At 34.5% G+C, this 17144-nt stretch overlaps 1 protein-coding gene across 3 annotated transcripts; it reads right to left on the minus strand.

The window, feature by feature from the left end:
- Window positions 1-191: 191 nt before the first annotated feature.
- On the minus strand, window positions 192-16919 carry LOC117326869 (pinopsin-like). Of its 3 annotated transcripts, none has more exons than XM_033883656.1 (7): window positions 16806-16919; window positions 11996-12083; window positions 6882-7047; window positions 6244-6320; window positions 5479-5864; window positions 3156-3478; window positions 192-1935 (listed from the first exon to the last, which is right to left on the minus strand). In XM_033883656.1, the coding sequence occupies exons 2-7, from the start codon at window positions 12078-12080 to the stop codon at window positions 1821-1823; spliced, it is 1152 nt and encodes a 383-aa protein (XP_033739547.1). In that variant the 5' UTR covers window positions 12081-12083; window positions 16806-16919; the 3' UTR covers window positions 192-1820. The 3 variants fall into 3 exon arrangements, with proteins under 3 accessions (XP_033739547.1, XP_033739546.1, XP_033739548.1); XM_033883655.1 differs by having other exon boundaries at window positions 6244-6371; XM_033883657.1 differs by having other exon boundaries at window positions 1829-1935; window positions 3152-3478; window positions 6244-6371.
- Between the last annotated feature and the right edge of the window lie 225 nt (window positions 16920-17144).

The following is a 17144-nucleotide window of genomic DNA, read 5'->3' on the forward strand; positions in this document are numbered from 1 at the left end:
CCCTTGTCAAGCTTTATCGGTGAGATTCCAGACCAGTCATTTTCCTGTATAAAGGACCCTCACTACTAATACATGTGTTACCTAACGTTAGCATGTCCGTTCGTTTAGTGGTATTTCCGCTACGGAACTCGGTCATATTCCTTATGCAAGTTTTATCATTTCCTTCTTTTATAGAACACAAACAACGAACATATTGCTAAAGTATTTATTCTGCGATAGAAAAATTCCAAATATTCTATAAAATGTAAATATACATCTATTGATTGTATTATAAAATACACACGTCATTTGTCCAGTGTAAAGTTGAAACATTTCTGATGTTATGATGTATTTGTGACGACGTACGTTATACACAAAATGCATATATACATATATAGATAATTTAACAGTTCATTAAGCTAACTATACATTATATATGTTTGATATCGGTCTCCTGTCTTCATCGTAGTAAATGTAAGTTGTCAATACTTGTTTTATTTTTTATACTTCGCTTCAGTGTACCCTGTGTCCAGTGAACAAGTAGGATCGAATTGCCCAAGAGAGGACAATATTTGACATTTGATAATAACAACGAATTATTGAACTCTTTAGAGCGAAAACGTCACAGATTATAATATACTCTTGCGAGAACCACAATCCAATGTATGTACTTATATACTGCAAAGATAGTTATATTTGCGTGGGGTTTATTTTCGCTATATTCAAGACCATGTGCGAAAATAAATACCCAACAAATATTTGTTAATACATACAAATGTATGAAAATAGTTAATATAGAATGTTCACAAGTCAATGTTGCGCGAAAATTAATACCTGCTAACTAGTTCTCACTGGGACAACCGCGAAATATCAGCCCAGCGAAATTTAACAACAATCCAGTATGCATTGCAAGAAGCAGCGTCTATAAGTATATATATGAAATACTTATGTTGAAATAAGATAACTTCATGATATGTAATAGCTACACATTGTTTCTCCAATAAAGATTTTAAACCTTCAGTCAAAACCTCTTGTCTCTTTCATTTTATTAATATCATATCAATTTTTTTCTCCTGTTAATTGTTGTCTTCCAAATTACAATTTGCAAAACACTTGTTTGTTACTGTAAAATGCAGATCATTTTCAAAATTGGATTGCCATATTTTTTTCCCATATAATGAAAATACATTCTCAACATTGGATCTCATCGAAAGTTCTTCCTATAGATTGAAACTAATTCTCGATGTTATACCAGATTGATATTTTTCTTTCTAGAATGGTCAATTATCAATGTAAGATCACATGCATTGCCTTTATAAAGAACGTGGCGCATTGTCAATATTCGGTCTCATTCATTGTTTTTTTTTCTTGACAAATAGAATTACAATGATTGTTTTCCATGGAACTGCAACATGTTTCCAGTGTTGAAATACAATGATTGTTTCCTGTAAAATAGAACGCATTCTCAATATTGGACCTCATTGTTTTCCTGTACAAGGCAACACAATCACAATATTGGACCTCATTGTTTTCCTGTAGAAGACAACACAATCACAATATTGGACCTCATTGTTTTCCTGTACAAGGCAACACAATCTCAATATTGGATCACACTTTTTTTCCTTTATAGGAGAAAACTTTCTCCATATTGGATCCGAATTACTATTTTTGCCTTAGGAATGGCAACACATTCTAAATGACGGCTCACATTGTTTTTCTTCAAAGCTCTTGGAGTAAGGCTACAAACTTCTCCTGTAGAAGAGGAGACATGGGAATGTATCTTGTTTTCTGAGACAAAAATGTGACATACATATCTCCACTTATAGTGTTTCTATACACTATCAAAGGACTCGTTCCTCATTAGGGAGAGTGACATTATTCTTCCCGATGTACACGTCATTCTTGATCAGATGAACGCTGTATGTTTTATACGAATAATGCTCTTTTTTGCTGTGACTGTAAGAAAAAAAAATCATTTTGATTACCAAGATATCGTGGAGTAAAACATATATTTCAATGTAACATTTGCGATTTGCGATGCTATTTGTTCTATTATTTAGCTATGACTTGGATTTATGTTAGTTGGCAGCGATAGCAATGCGTTTCATACGGTTATAACAGCATATGTGTTTGCATTTATTACTGCTAGATTGAAATTAAATGTTAAATACTTAATTTTTCTTTGTTTTCATGGTAAATACCCAAATGTGATTGGTCGAAAAATTCTTTTCATTCTTTAATGAAAGAAATTCCGAAAATGGCGCGAAAAATGTGACGTCACAATACGACAATTGACGTTGCGTATTGATTTGAGAAAAAAGAATCCCAAATAAAACCCGTAAAATTGAACATAAAACATGTTTTGAATGAGAAAAAGACAATTAACTGAAATTAATTATAAGCATTGAGGTTGATTTTTAAAAATTTTCATCGGGGTATGAAAAGAATTTTTTTTGCAAACTTTGTAAGAATCCGGTGCGCAAAAAAAATTCTTTTCATACCCCGATGAAAATAAAAAAAAAAAATCAACCTCAAAGCTTAATTGAGTAATATTGTATAGTGAAAATGTGTAAATTTTCTGAACAACGTCAGTGATTTCAAAATGAGATTAAGCATGACGTCATCTAGCAGTCACGTGATCAGATTGTGTTATAATCTCACGATACGTATTGTATCTTCTTTGAATTACAAAGGGAGGGATCTATACATAACGCATGAACAATAACACGTTTGTATTGTTATAAATATATGACGTAATGCTATTGTGCCAATGCTCTGAAAATTATCAGCGCCTTATCACTTTGAACGAGTGCATGATTACCTCTGAAAAACGTGATTTTTCTGTCTGACCAATAGACGGACACTAAAGCTTCTGACCACTCCAGCATACATTACAAATAACAGACTTGTGACTTGTAACATGATCACTTGATAAACGACCACTCATTTGTACCCATTGTAACATGTTGCTGTTATCATCATCATCATTAGTTCTCATTTCATTTTCGTCGGAGTAAATATGAACAAATAGGAAAGTCTATAATTAAAAAAAGATTAAATGTCGGATTAATAATCAACCATATTAGAGAGTTTGCAAATGAGATCGTTGAGGTAAAATGGAATTTACGGTGTCACAGTACATGTACATACAAATCGTGATGAGATTAAGTACCTACTCCTGCGGCCTGTGTTGGAGCGTTGTCCCTGTAGATTGTACTCGGCTGGAGGTAGCAACAGGTTCTGATAGGTTTCTGTTTATGTTCGTTGTCATGGGCGCTACTCGGTTCATATTTCGTTTGAACATCAGTTTGACAGACTCCCTGAATTTGCTGCTTAATATTCCATATACAATGGCGTTGGTTAGTGTCGACGATTTGGCCATCATTGTTGGTAAAACGTGAACCCATGGTTTCACGTCTCCGATAAACATAATCCATACGCTGAGGAATGTGTACGGTGTCCATGCTATTAAATATGACGTTAACATTGCAAAGCACATCTGCAAAGAAAAGCAAACAGAGGGAATGGATCATAATTATTATCTTAATCGAGTAACATACACTGTACCAATGTATTAATAATAATTTGTAATTTGTTATTCAAACAATTTAATTTTATCAAATTTTATTTAAACAAATAATTATTTAATAGCTTATTATTATTAATACTAATTTATAATGTACTGGTATGTTTTAATCTTAAACAATAATCTGTTACATCACGAGACTTTAAAATATTCAGCATTTACACGAATGTGAGATCAAATATTTTTCAGAAAATAAACAAAACCTCTCAGATTTATTTCCTTTAAAATGACTTATTTTGACTTGGACGGTAAGTTGTCATCACCAAATCACCATCGAATCATTACGTCACAATAGTTTTTACAAAATGTATGACATATATGACGTAACATGCCAGTTGTATCACGGAGGGGAATCACGTGATCTGAAGATACGAATTCAAAATGGTGGCCTCCAGTGTAGAAAGCATAAAATGAGGTAAGACACTAAAAACACTCATTACATAGGCTTTTCATGGTAGCGAGCATGTTCTATACTCTAATCTAGACATATCCATACCTCATGTGTTCGTAGTTTTCCGTAACATTCTGACAAAAATTTTGAATCGAATTCGTCGGTGAAATTCTTTCGATTCAATTGGTCAGAATGTTACGGATAACTACGAACTGTCCCAGCACACATGATGTATGGATATATCGAGATTATAGTATGACATATGCTCGCTACAATAAAAAAAAACACCCTATGTTATGAGTATTTTCAATATATTACCTCATTTTATGTTTTCTGTACTAGCGGCCGCCATTTTGAATTCATATCTTCTGATCACGTGATTCCCCACCGTGTGTATGATAAATACTACTTTATAAAACTGCAGTAGCAGGATAAATTCATTAGTACTTATTAAAGACAATCCCTAACACACGAAGGCTTACATACTTCTTTCATTTTCTTGGAATAACATTATCTACAAATGTTTTCTTATCAAGTGAATCTAATCGATAAGTAAAGTCTATTTTATTTAAGCATTGATGTCATATTTTTTTAGTTTCATCGGGGTATGAAACAAATTTTGTAAACAAAATTTGTTTCATACCCCGATGAAACTAAAAAAATATGACATCAATGCTTAAATAAATTTTGTTTGCAAACTATAAAAAAATATGACATCAATGCTTAAACAAATTTTGTTTGCAAACTGTATGAATCCGCGTAGCGGATTCTTACAAAAGTTTGCAAACAAAATTTGTTTCATACCCCGATGAAACTAAAAAAAATGACATCAACGCTTATAATTGATTTTTGAAAATGATTTTCTTATTTAAAACATGTTTTATGTACAATTCTTTTTCTCAAATCAATACGCAACGTCAATTGTCGTATTGTGACGTCACATTTTTCGCGCCATTCTCGGAATTTCTGTCATAGAAGAATGAAAAGAATTTTTCGACCAATCACATTTGAGTATTTACCTTGAAAACAAAGAAAAAATCCAAGTTAATAACAAAAGTGTAAAAATAGACAATACTCTACACTCTTGAATTTGAGCTTCGTTTCACATATACAAAATAATGATTAATTTACCATTGTTTGTACAGCAGAATGCGGCTTTCTGATTGGTTGAGATTCTTTTTTTTTCATACCACTATAAAAAAAAAATCCGAGAATGGCGCAAAAAATATGACGTCACAATACGACAATTGACGTTGCGTATTGATTTAAAATTGTACATAAAACATGTTTTAAATTAGAAAATTATTTTCAAAAATTAATGATAAGCTTTGATGTCAATTATTTTTTGGTTTCATAGGGGTATGAACAAATTTTGTTTGCAAACTTCTGTAAGAACCCGCTACGCGGATTCATACAATTTGCAAACAATTTTTCATTACCCGATGAAACTAAAAATAAATGACATCAATGCTTAAATTATATAAAATAGAAAAGAAACCTTTGGAACTGTAATTGATATTACCATTGTGACTTTGCGTGAAGTTGTTACTTTATGATAAGAAACAACGGTCTCTAGATTAAACGTCCTCTCTGTGGCTTCAAGATTCCTGCCTGAAGATCGTAATGCCAGTCCAATGTCGGAATTATTTGCCCATGCATGTCTTTTAATCACGTGAAAGTAGGAGAAACTGCATATGGACACATGGACTATAAAGCATGTTACTGTAATGGTAATGTTGTAAGTTTTGTCCAGGATAGACCGACCAGCCCAGTTGATGGTACAGGACGTTCGATAGGCCTCGAATGTGTACGTACTCCAGCCTACTAACGGCGGACTAGTCCACATAAATGAATATATCCATATCATACACAGGATGTACTTGGCGTTTTTCTTCTCTAGTAGATAACCTAAAATGTAGAAAATGGTTTATTTAAGTTCAAAAAATATATTTGTCAATGTACTTTTGTGTATTTATAGGACATATTGACAGTATATATTTGTATGTATGTGGTGGTAAATCCATGGATAAAGAGAAAAAAAATCAGAAATATATTGCCAAATCATATGCGGATGGATTTGATAGATTTAAATAAATTAAAAGTATTATTTTAGAGGTCCTAGAAATATATATTAATTAAAGCATTTGTAGATTGAAAATGTTCCAGAAATGCATTTGAGATAAGAAAAGTGGTTTTGGCGATCGGTTACAAAGGGGGCTACACATATGTAAATAACAATAAATTATCTTAACTTTAATCTGATCAAAACAAAAACAAAGTATCTAACTGTATTCTGGTCTGACAGCAATGATGTAGCGGCAAATGGCGATGACGGCAAGAGTGTTCATGTTCCCAACAGCGAGACTGAAAACCCAGAAACCATAGAAAATACAGGTTCCCTCAGAGTACAACCATCTGGAAAAAAAATCAATTAAGTTTCCACAATATTCTTTCATCATTGATGTTCTTGCATCACAAAACACACACAACATGGTAGCTTATTACGTATTTCTCAGAATGAAGCAATGATGATGATATTTAAAGGGAAAATATTAATATTAATATTGGAATGTAGAAAAACACAAAAGGTATTATCACTTTCTCTTCAGAGAAGAGTTAGAAATAACTCAACTGTATCATAGAGCTTCATCCTTCTAGGACTCGTCAGTAATATTGAGGACTTAATGTATGCATACCCAGGTGACGATAAAATATGTCAAAAGAAATGACATTTATATATATATGAAAATATTTCTCACAAATCACTTTTTCTCCAAAAGTCTTGGTGAGCGGATTTATATAAAATGAATGGGCACATAATACATTATAGCTAGAAAGAGAAGCATGGCGTGCTCCTCGGCATTACTGACGAGTAGTGAGGCATGAGGGAGTATTGTGTACCTTAAGAAGAGAATATGTTATTACCTGCCATGAAGGCTAGAGGAAGCTGACAAGGGGTAGGCGACGATTGATATCAGGAAATCGGTTACGGCCATATTAAGCAGCAGGATGTTGTGCATCACGTTATGTTTAGCTTTGCCTTTAAGGAGGATTAGTATTACAAATCCATTAACGCAGATAGATGATAAGCCTATTATGAATCAAAAGAAATGAGCATGAGTAAAAAAAAACTGAACTTGTTAATGTAGGAAATGAGAGGCCCTAGAGGACGAAAAGTAAAACAAGAAAAGCTGTCAGGCAATTCACATACATAGAATCTAAGATATTTCACACTAAAAAATCGCCTGTTTTCATTGTTATCATTATATAACGCTCTTTACCTCGAGTATTTTGCAAGAAATGTGATTTTTGTATGTTGAAAATTGTTAAGTAATTATTATCGGTAAAATGATTATGAGAAAGTATAAAACAAATGTCATTATCGCAACAATTAAGATTGTGACAGTGCAAACAAAGCATTATAAAGTATTTCTTTAGATCAAATTATTCGCGTTGATAGTCTTTTCCTGAAGACTTGATATATATTTTTCGGTGAATATCACTGATCCTATTATTTCAAGAAAAAAGGTAACATTACATGTATCATGATGTATCGAGGTTTTTTTTTGGTTGTTAGTTGTATTTTTTTTAAGATCGTCAGCGATAACATAATAATTCGTTCATATTTAGCTGTATATCTGTTATTTCGAGAATTATGAAATAGACATCAATGTACAATTTCAGACCAATTATCAGCAGTGGAAATTATCAGTATAAATTACGGGTAGTTAATGGTGATAAATACGAATATTTCCTATAATAATGTCATTATCTAGGTCAAGAGTACAAAAGACAATATTTCAATGGTATTAGGTAATATGTTACATAAACGAAACACAAGATGATAACCTAGATTTACACAAATACTCATGAAAAAGAAAACGTGTTTGATTATATTTTCCAAATACATATATCAAATTATATCTCCTCATGTCTAAACAAGACAGACAATTGATACTTGTTTGTTGTTAAGGTTTTCCGTCCTCGAAACAGCCAGGGTCAAACCAGGACGAGTATCCAGGAAACACCTTGGCTAAGAAAACATATAGTCCAGGCAATGAATGACTTAGGTTGGACAAAATTTTTAACAAAGGTTTTTCAACTGAAACGGGCTAAGTAATGGTACAATAGAACACAGAAAAAAATCCACTCGAATCCCCCTATGGCAAAACCTCGTTTTCGTCCAAAATCCAAGATGGCCGCCATTACAGAAGGTTCAATTTTCAAACGGTCATAGTATTGGAACTAAGTGACTTAGAAATACATTTAAGGTGTCAATTTCAGCTAATTTTAGGGTAAAAAAATGTTTGATGATACTTTCAAAGTCATCAGAGGTCAATACCATATTTGTTTTGGAAGTTGCAAGCTAAATTTGACCAAAATAAATCAAAATTCAAGTATTGTAACGCTTTATCGGTCTCCAGACATTACTATTTACTTATTGATGTCTATTTGAACATCGGCGTTCGTTATTAATCAAGCACCAATCCAGATTAACATCCCGCGATGTCATCGTCTACCTCCACGTCTTCATCGTCCTGGCTGTCTTAGGGTAGTCCGTTTAAACATGTGAGGCTTCGGTTCTGACCTCATGCTGGTATACATCATAACAATCCATTATCACAGCAAGTGCATGCTTTTGGGTATATTTCCCACCAATCTAATTAAATGCAGCTGGCTTAGTCACCAGGATTGGTACAAGACCAGCCGTAGGGGACTTTTGCCATCCCTCAGAGTGATCAGAAGAGATGTTCTTATAGCGCCAAGCTTGCATCTGATGATATGTCCGATGGCTGTAATAAGCGGTTGCATTGCTGGTAGGAGGCGATTTCCTAGGATAAACGAATCCTGCCGAAGTTGCCACTTTTAGCTGAAACTTTGTCACTCGTGCCGCCATGCATCTTTTCCTGCTCTTTCGATGTCATCTTTTGATGAAGATGGAGACATGGAAACGGATGAAGACCGTTGTAGTCTTTTGAACATGGTAAGGACGGTTACTTTTCCTAATCCATTAGGCCCTGACGTGGTATCGCATCCACTAAATGCGTGCAGAAAAAGTAAAGCTTCAGCAAGACAGGAATCCAGAGTCTTCAAGTTAGTGACAGAAGCCGTCTGCCTTGATGTCAACATGTACAGGTTTTCGCTGTGGTCACTGATAACTGTATGAAGTACCTGGAGCTACAATACATCGGGATCTTCAGCAACGACAGCTGTTGGTTTTGTAGCCGCAGAAAGACATGCAAGTGTGCATATTTTGTCAGACACTGATACTGGAACACAAACATCGTATCCTTTCCGACGCCATTGGGCTTCATCCTTGGTGCTGGAGTTATGGTACTCGTCAAATACCACCAATGCGTGGCCGAAACTTTCGTGGACGTAGTTGGCATGTTTAGGCCACGAAAACTTGTGGAGCAGCCTTCCCCATCAATTACAAACTGCAATCCCATGTCGATCACGTCTCGGGTGATTCTGAAAGGAGCAAGCTTCGGGAGATGGTTATGATTTCAGCTTTGTCCCCTGTTTGCATACACAAATAGTTATCAAAGAGTTACGAAGGGTATGAGTAGAGCTCGTTTTTGAAGAGTTCAGAAAGAGAAATATCGTTGATACCTGTAACAAGGAGAAGCTGATACAGACGCTGGGGGTCCATTTCGATTCGCTCACCAGACGCTGATTTTACATGGACAGCTGAGGCTAGAGTATGCACTTGATTCTTCTGAGAAAAGTTGTAACCTGCCACAGATTTACCACCCATGGAAGCAGAAATCTTGTTGCCGACATATTTGGCATTAGCTGCGTTTACTGATTCTTCTGCCGCTTGCCCCCGTCCAATAACCACCTCAATCAGCTTCTGAATATCAGACGTGTCATGTCGGATACGTGATTTTGCAATGTAACGATGCCCGTCAGCGGTATTAGAAGGACAATCCTGCTTTCTCGAAGATGGTATTGCTAACCACTGCACATATCGGTCCGAAGTGTAGGAAAAGTAGGCGAGCACTTTCAGTTAAGCTAAACCCACATGTCAGACCCCCACTTGACTTGATGCTGGCCATAAGAACTTGCTCGATGAAGAGATCCGTAAATATCCCTGACCAGACACCATCAGTTCTCTTGACAGGAAAGAGTCCATTCATGAAAGCTGCATGTACGGGTGGGCACGTTCTAGTTCAAACAATTTAGGGATGATGAGAGCCAAGGATTATGTGTATTTGTTGTGCCAAGCAGCAGCAAGATATTGCTGTATCTCACACAAAGACTGTAGATACACTTATATTTATGAAACAAAAATAAAAAATGCCAAATGAATAAGATTTATAAATTATCTATGCATTATAATAAGCAAAGATTGCATCATGATCAGCACCTGAAAATGAAACAAACAATATCACGGAATCAATATACACAATTTTCGCCATAATTTGAGTCAAAATTTGATCTAATTTCAAATTGACTTTCATCCTGGAAAATAAATCTTGATTTTAAATCACTTCAGATGTGTCGCCAAACTAATAACCAACTCAAATTTTGTCTGAAATGACACCTACAATGTATTTCTAATCCCCTTATACCTCCTGATATGTCCATTTGAATATTGGCACTTATGGTATGGCGGCCATCTTGGATTTTGGACGAAAACGAGGTTTTGCCATGGAGGGATTCGGGTGGATTTTTTTCTGTGTTCTAGTGGACCATTACTTAACCTATTTCAGTCGAGAAACCTTTGTTAAAAATTTTATCCAACCTCTAATGCAAAAATAAATTCATTGCTTGGACTAATAGCGGAGAAGCACAAACAAATTCAAGTGAGTGACTGCAGGTATATTTGTGCTGATTTAAATAATTTTTACCATTCATTTGATGTGCATATTTCTGCAACATGCAAAAAAAAGTTCTTATAATCTTTTATCTATACCATATGTGTAGAAAGTCTAACGGTGGAAAACATCATTACATCCATTTTTGCCTGAACATTTAAAATGGCTAAGTCTACGAACAACAAAAATCTTTATTTCTGGAACAAGACTTATCCGATACCCTGATGACTTTGCCAGGAAACTCATCAAAAAATATTTTCAAGAGATAAATTTGAAGTTCAACATTTATTACAACTTCATGATTTTATTTGAAATCATGTATCCCCTACTCAGTACTATTGACCATAATGGAGATAAAAAAATATTTGCTTAAAACAAGAGATAGCACATGTATTTAAAACTAAATTCCCAATGATCATCAGGATCATTTAATTGTAGTAATTCATGTCAACATATCTAGAAATCAAACCAGAATGAAAAAACAAATGAAAACCTAGTAAACACCTATTTTGTTGTTCAGAATGATGGACTTTCATAACGGTTCGGTCACACGAGAGGGGGTATTGATCAACCTAATTTTTTATCTTAAGCAAGATGCCATTTCATAAGCATTTCAGCATTAGCCTCTTATATTATTAAAATGAAAGCTACATAAACTATGAGATCGTTCAAAATGGGTTCGAAACCGTTTCTAATCAGATACATATGCCAACTTGGAAGGTTATTCATTTTCATGACATGATGGGAAAATATCTTATTTCCGAAAATTAAGTACATATGCAATATTTCAATACTAGTATTGATTTTAATGATCATTAGTTTTCGTTACGTCTTAAAATGCAATAAAAGTCGATATGTTCAACATGTTTCAACAAAATATAACGATGGAATAGTTTCTATATTTTTCTCACCTGTATACATCAAATACATGGATTGGTCTTGAATAGCCATCCACCCATATCAAGAATTATCCAAAAATCATATATTATACAAAGTCGGTCAAGTAAGCAAAAATATCAAAATTTTATTTTCTTGTCCCTTTCTAAGTACAATTTTTTTCCCCAAAGTTGGCTTTGGTAGACTATTTCTCTGCTTCATCATACAAGCCCATAATTATGAAAAAAAAAACAAAAAAAATAATTCTAAAATTCTGATGCCATTATGTCAAGGTTAAACCGTAAATTGACTGGACTGTTACCCTATAATATCTATACTCACCCAGTATGGATAGGTATATACCAACACATAAGTATCCTGTATCGGACAGCAGATCGGGGCTCTCACCAGTGGCGTTCGTGTCCATCTCCTGGATAAGAAAATCAGATGTATGGATATCATTTTTATCACTTACACAAACATGAATTTATCAATAGATGTACATTATATAAATATAGAGACGGACGTGTAGCTGTTTCCGCCTTCTGAGACTCATCAGAAATGCAAGGCGCCCAAAGTGTGGGATTCCAGAAGTGAAGTCAGGATTAATATAATATCAATAAAAAATCAATGTCTTCCAGATATTTCATGATCCTCTGCTTATCATTAGAATAGAAAAGCACAATGTACTCTCGGAACAATGTTTTTAATGTACTTTTTTTTCCTTTTTTTTTTTTCTTTTTTTTTAAGGATGCCAAGATAACGGATGGTCATGGCATGTCTTGATTTGGTTCATGGGCAAGACACTTTCCTCAATTTCTCTCTCACTCTGTTACATGACATCTAACAACATCCTATAAGGGTCACGTCATGGTGACCTTTTGGATTAACCAATCAAATGACTACTTTCAGAATCTTGGAAGTGAATTTTATATGTGAGAACTAGCATAACTAGAGTGCATAGCTCGCATAATATGTCGATTTGTTTCAAGTCATTTAGTCCCACAAATCATTTAGCTATATACATGTTGTGCCGAACTGGTTTGCTTCGATGACATCGACAAATTGACAATTCATCATGAAAATAAAATACACATCATAAAGGTCACCAGAACGTGACTGTTAGGGGATGTTGTTAGATGTTCATGTAACGGAGTGAGAATGAGCATCTAGATTATAATTAAATTGAATTTCTCTGGACACCGTATTACTGGTCTTGGCTTTACGGAGTCCTAGACCCGGACAACGAAAGCAAGAATATTATATCTACTTTGTGATCCTTTGATACTGTAGTTCATCTCAACTATTCCAGATCAAATTTCTCGTGAAGAGGCCCTGTTAGGCGATATCTAGTCTTCTAGATTATGGTACCTTGGAATCAGTTTGTCATAGAACACCATTTCATCCTGTGCGTTGTTCTAATAATGGTCGACCCAGATTTACAGCTATTTTTCGTAATCTGAATTGAATTCTAAGGACATCAATTGAAATAAACGACCTATCTCTATCCGACGGTGATCTTTGAAATGCATCCGACAGATTATCTTATCTAAAGACCTGTATCCGGTAAAGCTTAACATCCATAGGGATTCGCAATCCAAAGCAACCTTCATATCGATTGAAGTCGTTTGAAGCTTCTCTACTCAGTTGTTTATTTCTTCCAAAACAGGTTCAGCATAGAAATCTAAGTGCTTAGCTTTTTACAGAGCGTGCAAATTCCCGATTATCGTTCCATTCAGGAAGAATCTTTCCATGGCACATAGTTTCTCCTTAGTACACCTAGTTGAACGTCGTTTTTAAATGTAATATATGCTTGTTCAAATTGATATCCTTACAGTTGTTGGTGTTGAGGTAAGGTTAAAAGTATGTTGGTATTCAATGATTCGCGCAAGCATCCATTTGCTGGGTTCAAAATTTGTTTTAACGTGGAATTAATATAAATTGTCTTGATGATTTTCACTCGGCGACTTTGGCTCCGGAAGAAGCTGGGACAACTAATTTTCTTTCTAATTTACTTCTAGTTAGTATTAATAGAAAAAATATATTAGCCCCCTACTCCTACTATATCAACAAGGTGTAACACTCGAAAAGTCGGAACTGACCGTAGACCGGTGGTTTTTCTCCGGGTACTCCGGCTTTCCTCCACGACTCTGGCTGTTAATAGGACGTTAAACAAAAACAAACAAACAAATCCAAAAGTCGGAAGTGGGGGATGAGCTTCGAATCACTTTGAAGTAAGTTCAATCCGACTTAAAAAATCAATGCACACAAACTTCGGTAACGTACCTTGGTTAAGATTCCTTAAATATCAATGCACGTTTTGTTGTTGTTGTTGTATTGTCGACAATGACAATGATTCAAAGAAGAGAAAGTGATTCAAAAGCGATCGTGATAGTTGAAGATGCCTCGACTCTGGAACGGAAGTGGTCTGCATATCTAAGAGCGGTTTGTAAGAGGCCATCTGACTGGTCGACAGCTCTGTAAACAATACTAGCTATACTGGTCGACCAATCAATAGCCTACTTCCGTTCCACAGTCGATGCGTCGTCTGATCTTCAAGTGTTACACCTTGTTGACATATCGTAAGAGTAGGGGCTGGCATTTTTTTTTCTATAAATACTTACAAGAAGCAGACGCCTGTGGTTGTCACTACCCTAGTCTTCATTATGGGAATAAGACTTTACCCAGACTAAGATTTGTATGACGTATGTCGTCGAAGACGTTTACTCGTCGGGACACCTGGTCTTTTTCTCCTTGTACTTTGTCATGAGTCTTCAGGCAAATCTAACTTTTGTCCATAGATTGCACTCATTTTATTGATTAAGAATTATAATCACGCATCATTATGTTGGTATTATCTGTATTTGTTTATTTGTATTTATTTATTTATTCATTCATTTTTAAAAAAAAAATTTTTTTTTGACCCACTTGATATGTCGTCCTATTCGATTACCATATTCTATTTTTGTCATATCATCTTCTTTAATCTATTATCTCAAATTCCAAAGATAACAGTCCCCTGAAATATGATTCGACTTGGTCGAAAGATTACATAGGCAGCTGGCAGATTGAGAAACCATCTGTGACATTAAGTTTCTAAGGACGAAATAATAGTCAACATCACATAATTACCAAATGACATTTAGTCAGAGTTGTTCTAAACGAAATCCCTGAGCTTTTGTAGTATGGTTCTTATTACAAGGATTTCAATTAAAGAATTTTACGTGAAATTACATAGAGATTTTTGTTTGCGTTTTCTTCTGAATCCCTCGGTGTATCTCATGTCGAACTACCCCTATCAAATGTTGTTTGGAACATTTCTGCGAGAATGATACGTATGATGACTTATTGCTACAGTACAGGACTAACATTACCTATGGAAGCTGATTCACGCAGCTCCCTGCTCGAAGTTATGTTAAGGACAGATGTGCCATTGATCGCCTAGTGTGACTGAGAATATGACAGCATTATTATTTTGATCAGGTTCTTATTCAAGGTAAGCTGATGACTGGAATGATTGCACATATAGTGTAGTTCCCATTTGCCATAGCAATAAAACTGTGTCTCCCACTAAGAGCGCTTTTATGTCCAAGAAGTTTCGGTTGACTGTTTAGACAAAGAGACGAAGAAACCATTTTGATATAGATTGCTAGCCAAAGTCTATGAAAGTCACCAGTATGACATAAGGATATCCCCCCCCCCCCTCCCCTCCCTTTCCTTCCCTTCCCTTCCCTCCCTCCCTCTCCCCTTATTATAAGGACGAGAATGTGTGCATTATAGATACATTATTATAATGATTGGAATGTGTACAATAAAGATACATTATTGTACTGACAGGAATGTGTACAATACAGATACATTATTATACTGACAGGAATGTGTATAATACAGATACATTATTATACTGACTGAAATGTGTACAATACAGATACATTATTATACTGACTGAAATGTGTACAATACAGATACATTATTATACTGACAGGAATGTATACAATACAGTTACATTATCATACTGACAGGAATGTGTACAATACAGATACATTATTATACTGACAGGAATGTGTACAATACAGTTACATTATTATACTGACTGGAATGTGTACAATACAGATACATTATTATACTGACAGGAATGTGTACAATACAGATACATTATTATACTGACTGGAATGTGTACAATATAGATACATTATTATACTGACTGGAATGTGTACAATAAAGATACATTATTATACTGACTGGAATATGTACAATAAAGATACATTATTATACTGACAGGAATGTGTACAATACATATACATTATTATACCGACAGAAATGTGTACAATATAGATACATTATCATACTGACTGGAATGTGTACAATACAGATACATTATTATATTGACTGGAATGTGTACAATATAGATACATTATTATACTGACAGGAATGTGCACAATATAGATACATTATTATACTGAAAGGAATGTGTACAATACAGATACATTATTATACTGACAGGAATGTGGACACTATAGATACATTATTATACTGACTGGAATGTGTACAATACAGTTATATTATTATACTGACTGGAATGTGTACAATACAGATACATTATTATACTGACAGAAATGTGTACAATACAGATACATTATTATACTGACTGAAATGTGTACAATACAGATACATTATTATACTGACTGGAATGTGTACAATATAGATACATTATTATACTGACAGGAATGTGTATAATACGGTTACATTATCATACTGACAGGAATGTGTACAATACGGATACATTATTATACTGACTGAAATGTGTACAATATAGATACATTATTATACTGACTGAAATGTGTACAATACAAATACATTATTATACTGACTGGAATGTGTACAATATAGATACATTATTATACTGACTGGAATGTGTACAATACAGATACATTATCATACTGACTGGAATGTGTACAATACATATACATTATCATACTGACTGGAATGTGTACAATATAGATACATTATTATACTGACTGGAATGTGGACACTATATATACATTATTATACTGACTGGAATGTGTACAATACGGATACATTATTATACTGATAGGAATGTGTACAATACGGTTACATTATTATACTGACTTGAATGGAAATATAGACTTACCTTAATTATGCTGCTAGTATCATAAATCCAATGTAAAGTTAAAGCTCTCCATTTTCATGCTCAACGATCCAGTGTTACAGTATATAATTACTACTAGGCAGCCGAACAGCTTCGTACTTTGACCTTTATAACACAAGAATAAGCACCTGTACAACTGCCTACCTGGATTCTACGCTTACGAAAAATAAGCACCTGTACAACTGCCTACCTGGAGTCTACGCTTATGAAGAATATACACCTGTACAACTATCTACCTGGAATCTACGCTTATGAAGAAGAACACCTGTACAACTACCTACCTGAAATATACGCTTATGAAGACTGAACACCTGTACAATT

Source organism: Pecten maximus, chromosome 5 (genome assembly GCF_902652985.1).
Source record: "Pecten maximus chromosome 5, xPecMax1.1, whole genome shotgun sequence".
In the NCBI taxonomy this organism is placed as follows: Eukaryota; Metazoa; Mollusca; class Bivalvia; order Pectinida; family Pectinidae; genus Pecten; species Pecten maximus.

Bases quoted from the DNA above. Each gene is read 5' to 3' on its own strand.
- LOC117326869 (XM_033883655.1), bottom strand. From the start codon at position 12,080: ATGGACACGAACGCCACTGGTGAGAGCCCCGATCTGCTGTCCGATACA. The intron at 6,372-6,881 runs GTAATAACATAT...TTTTTTTTCCAG, and splicing joins TCCTCTAGCCTTCATGGCAG to ATGGTTGTACTCTGAGGGAA. The intron at 3,479-5,478 runs GTAATATCAATT...TTTTCTTTGCAG, and splicing joins CTTCACGCAAAGTCACAATG to ATGTGCTTTGCAATGTTAAC.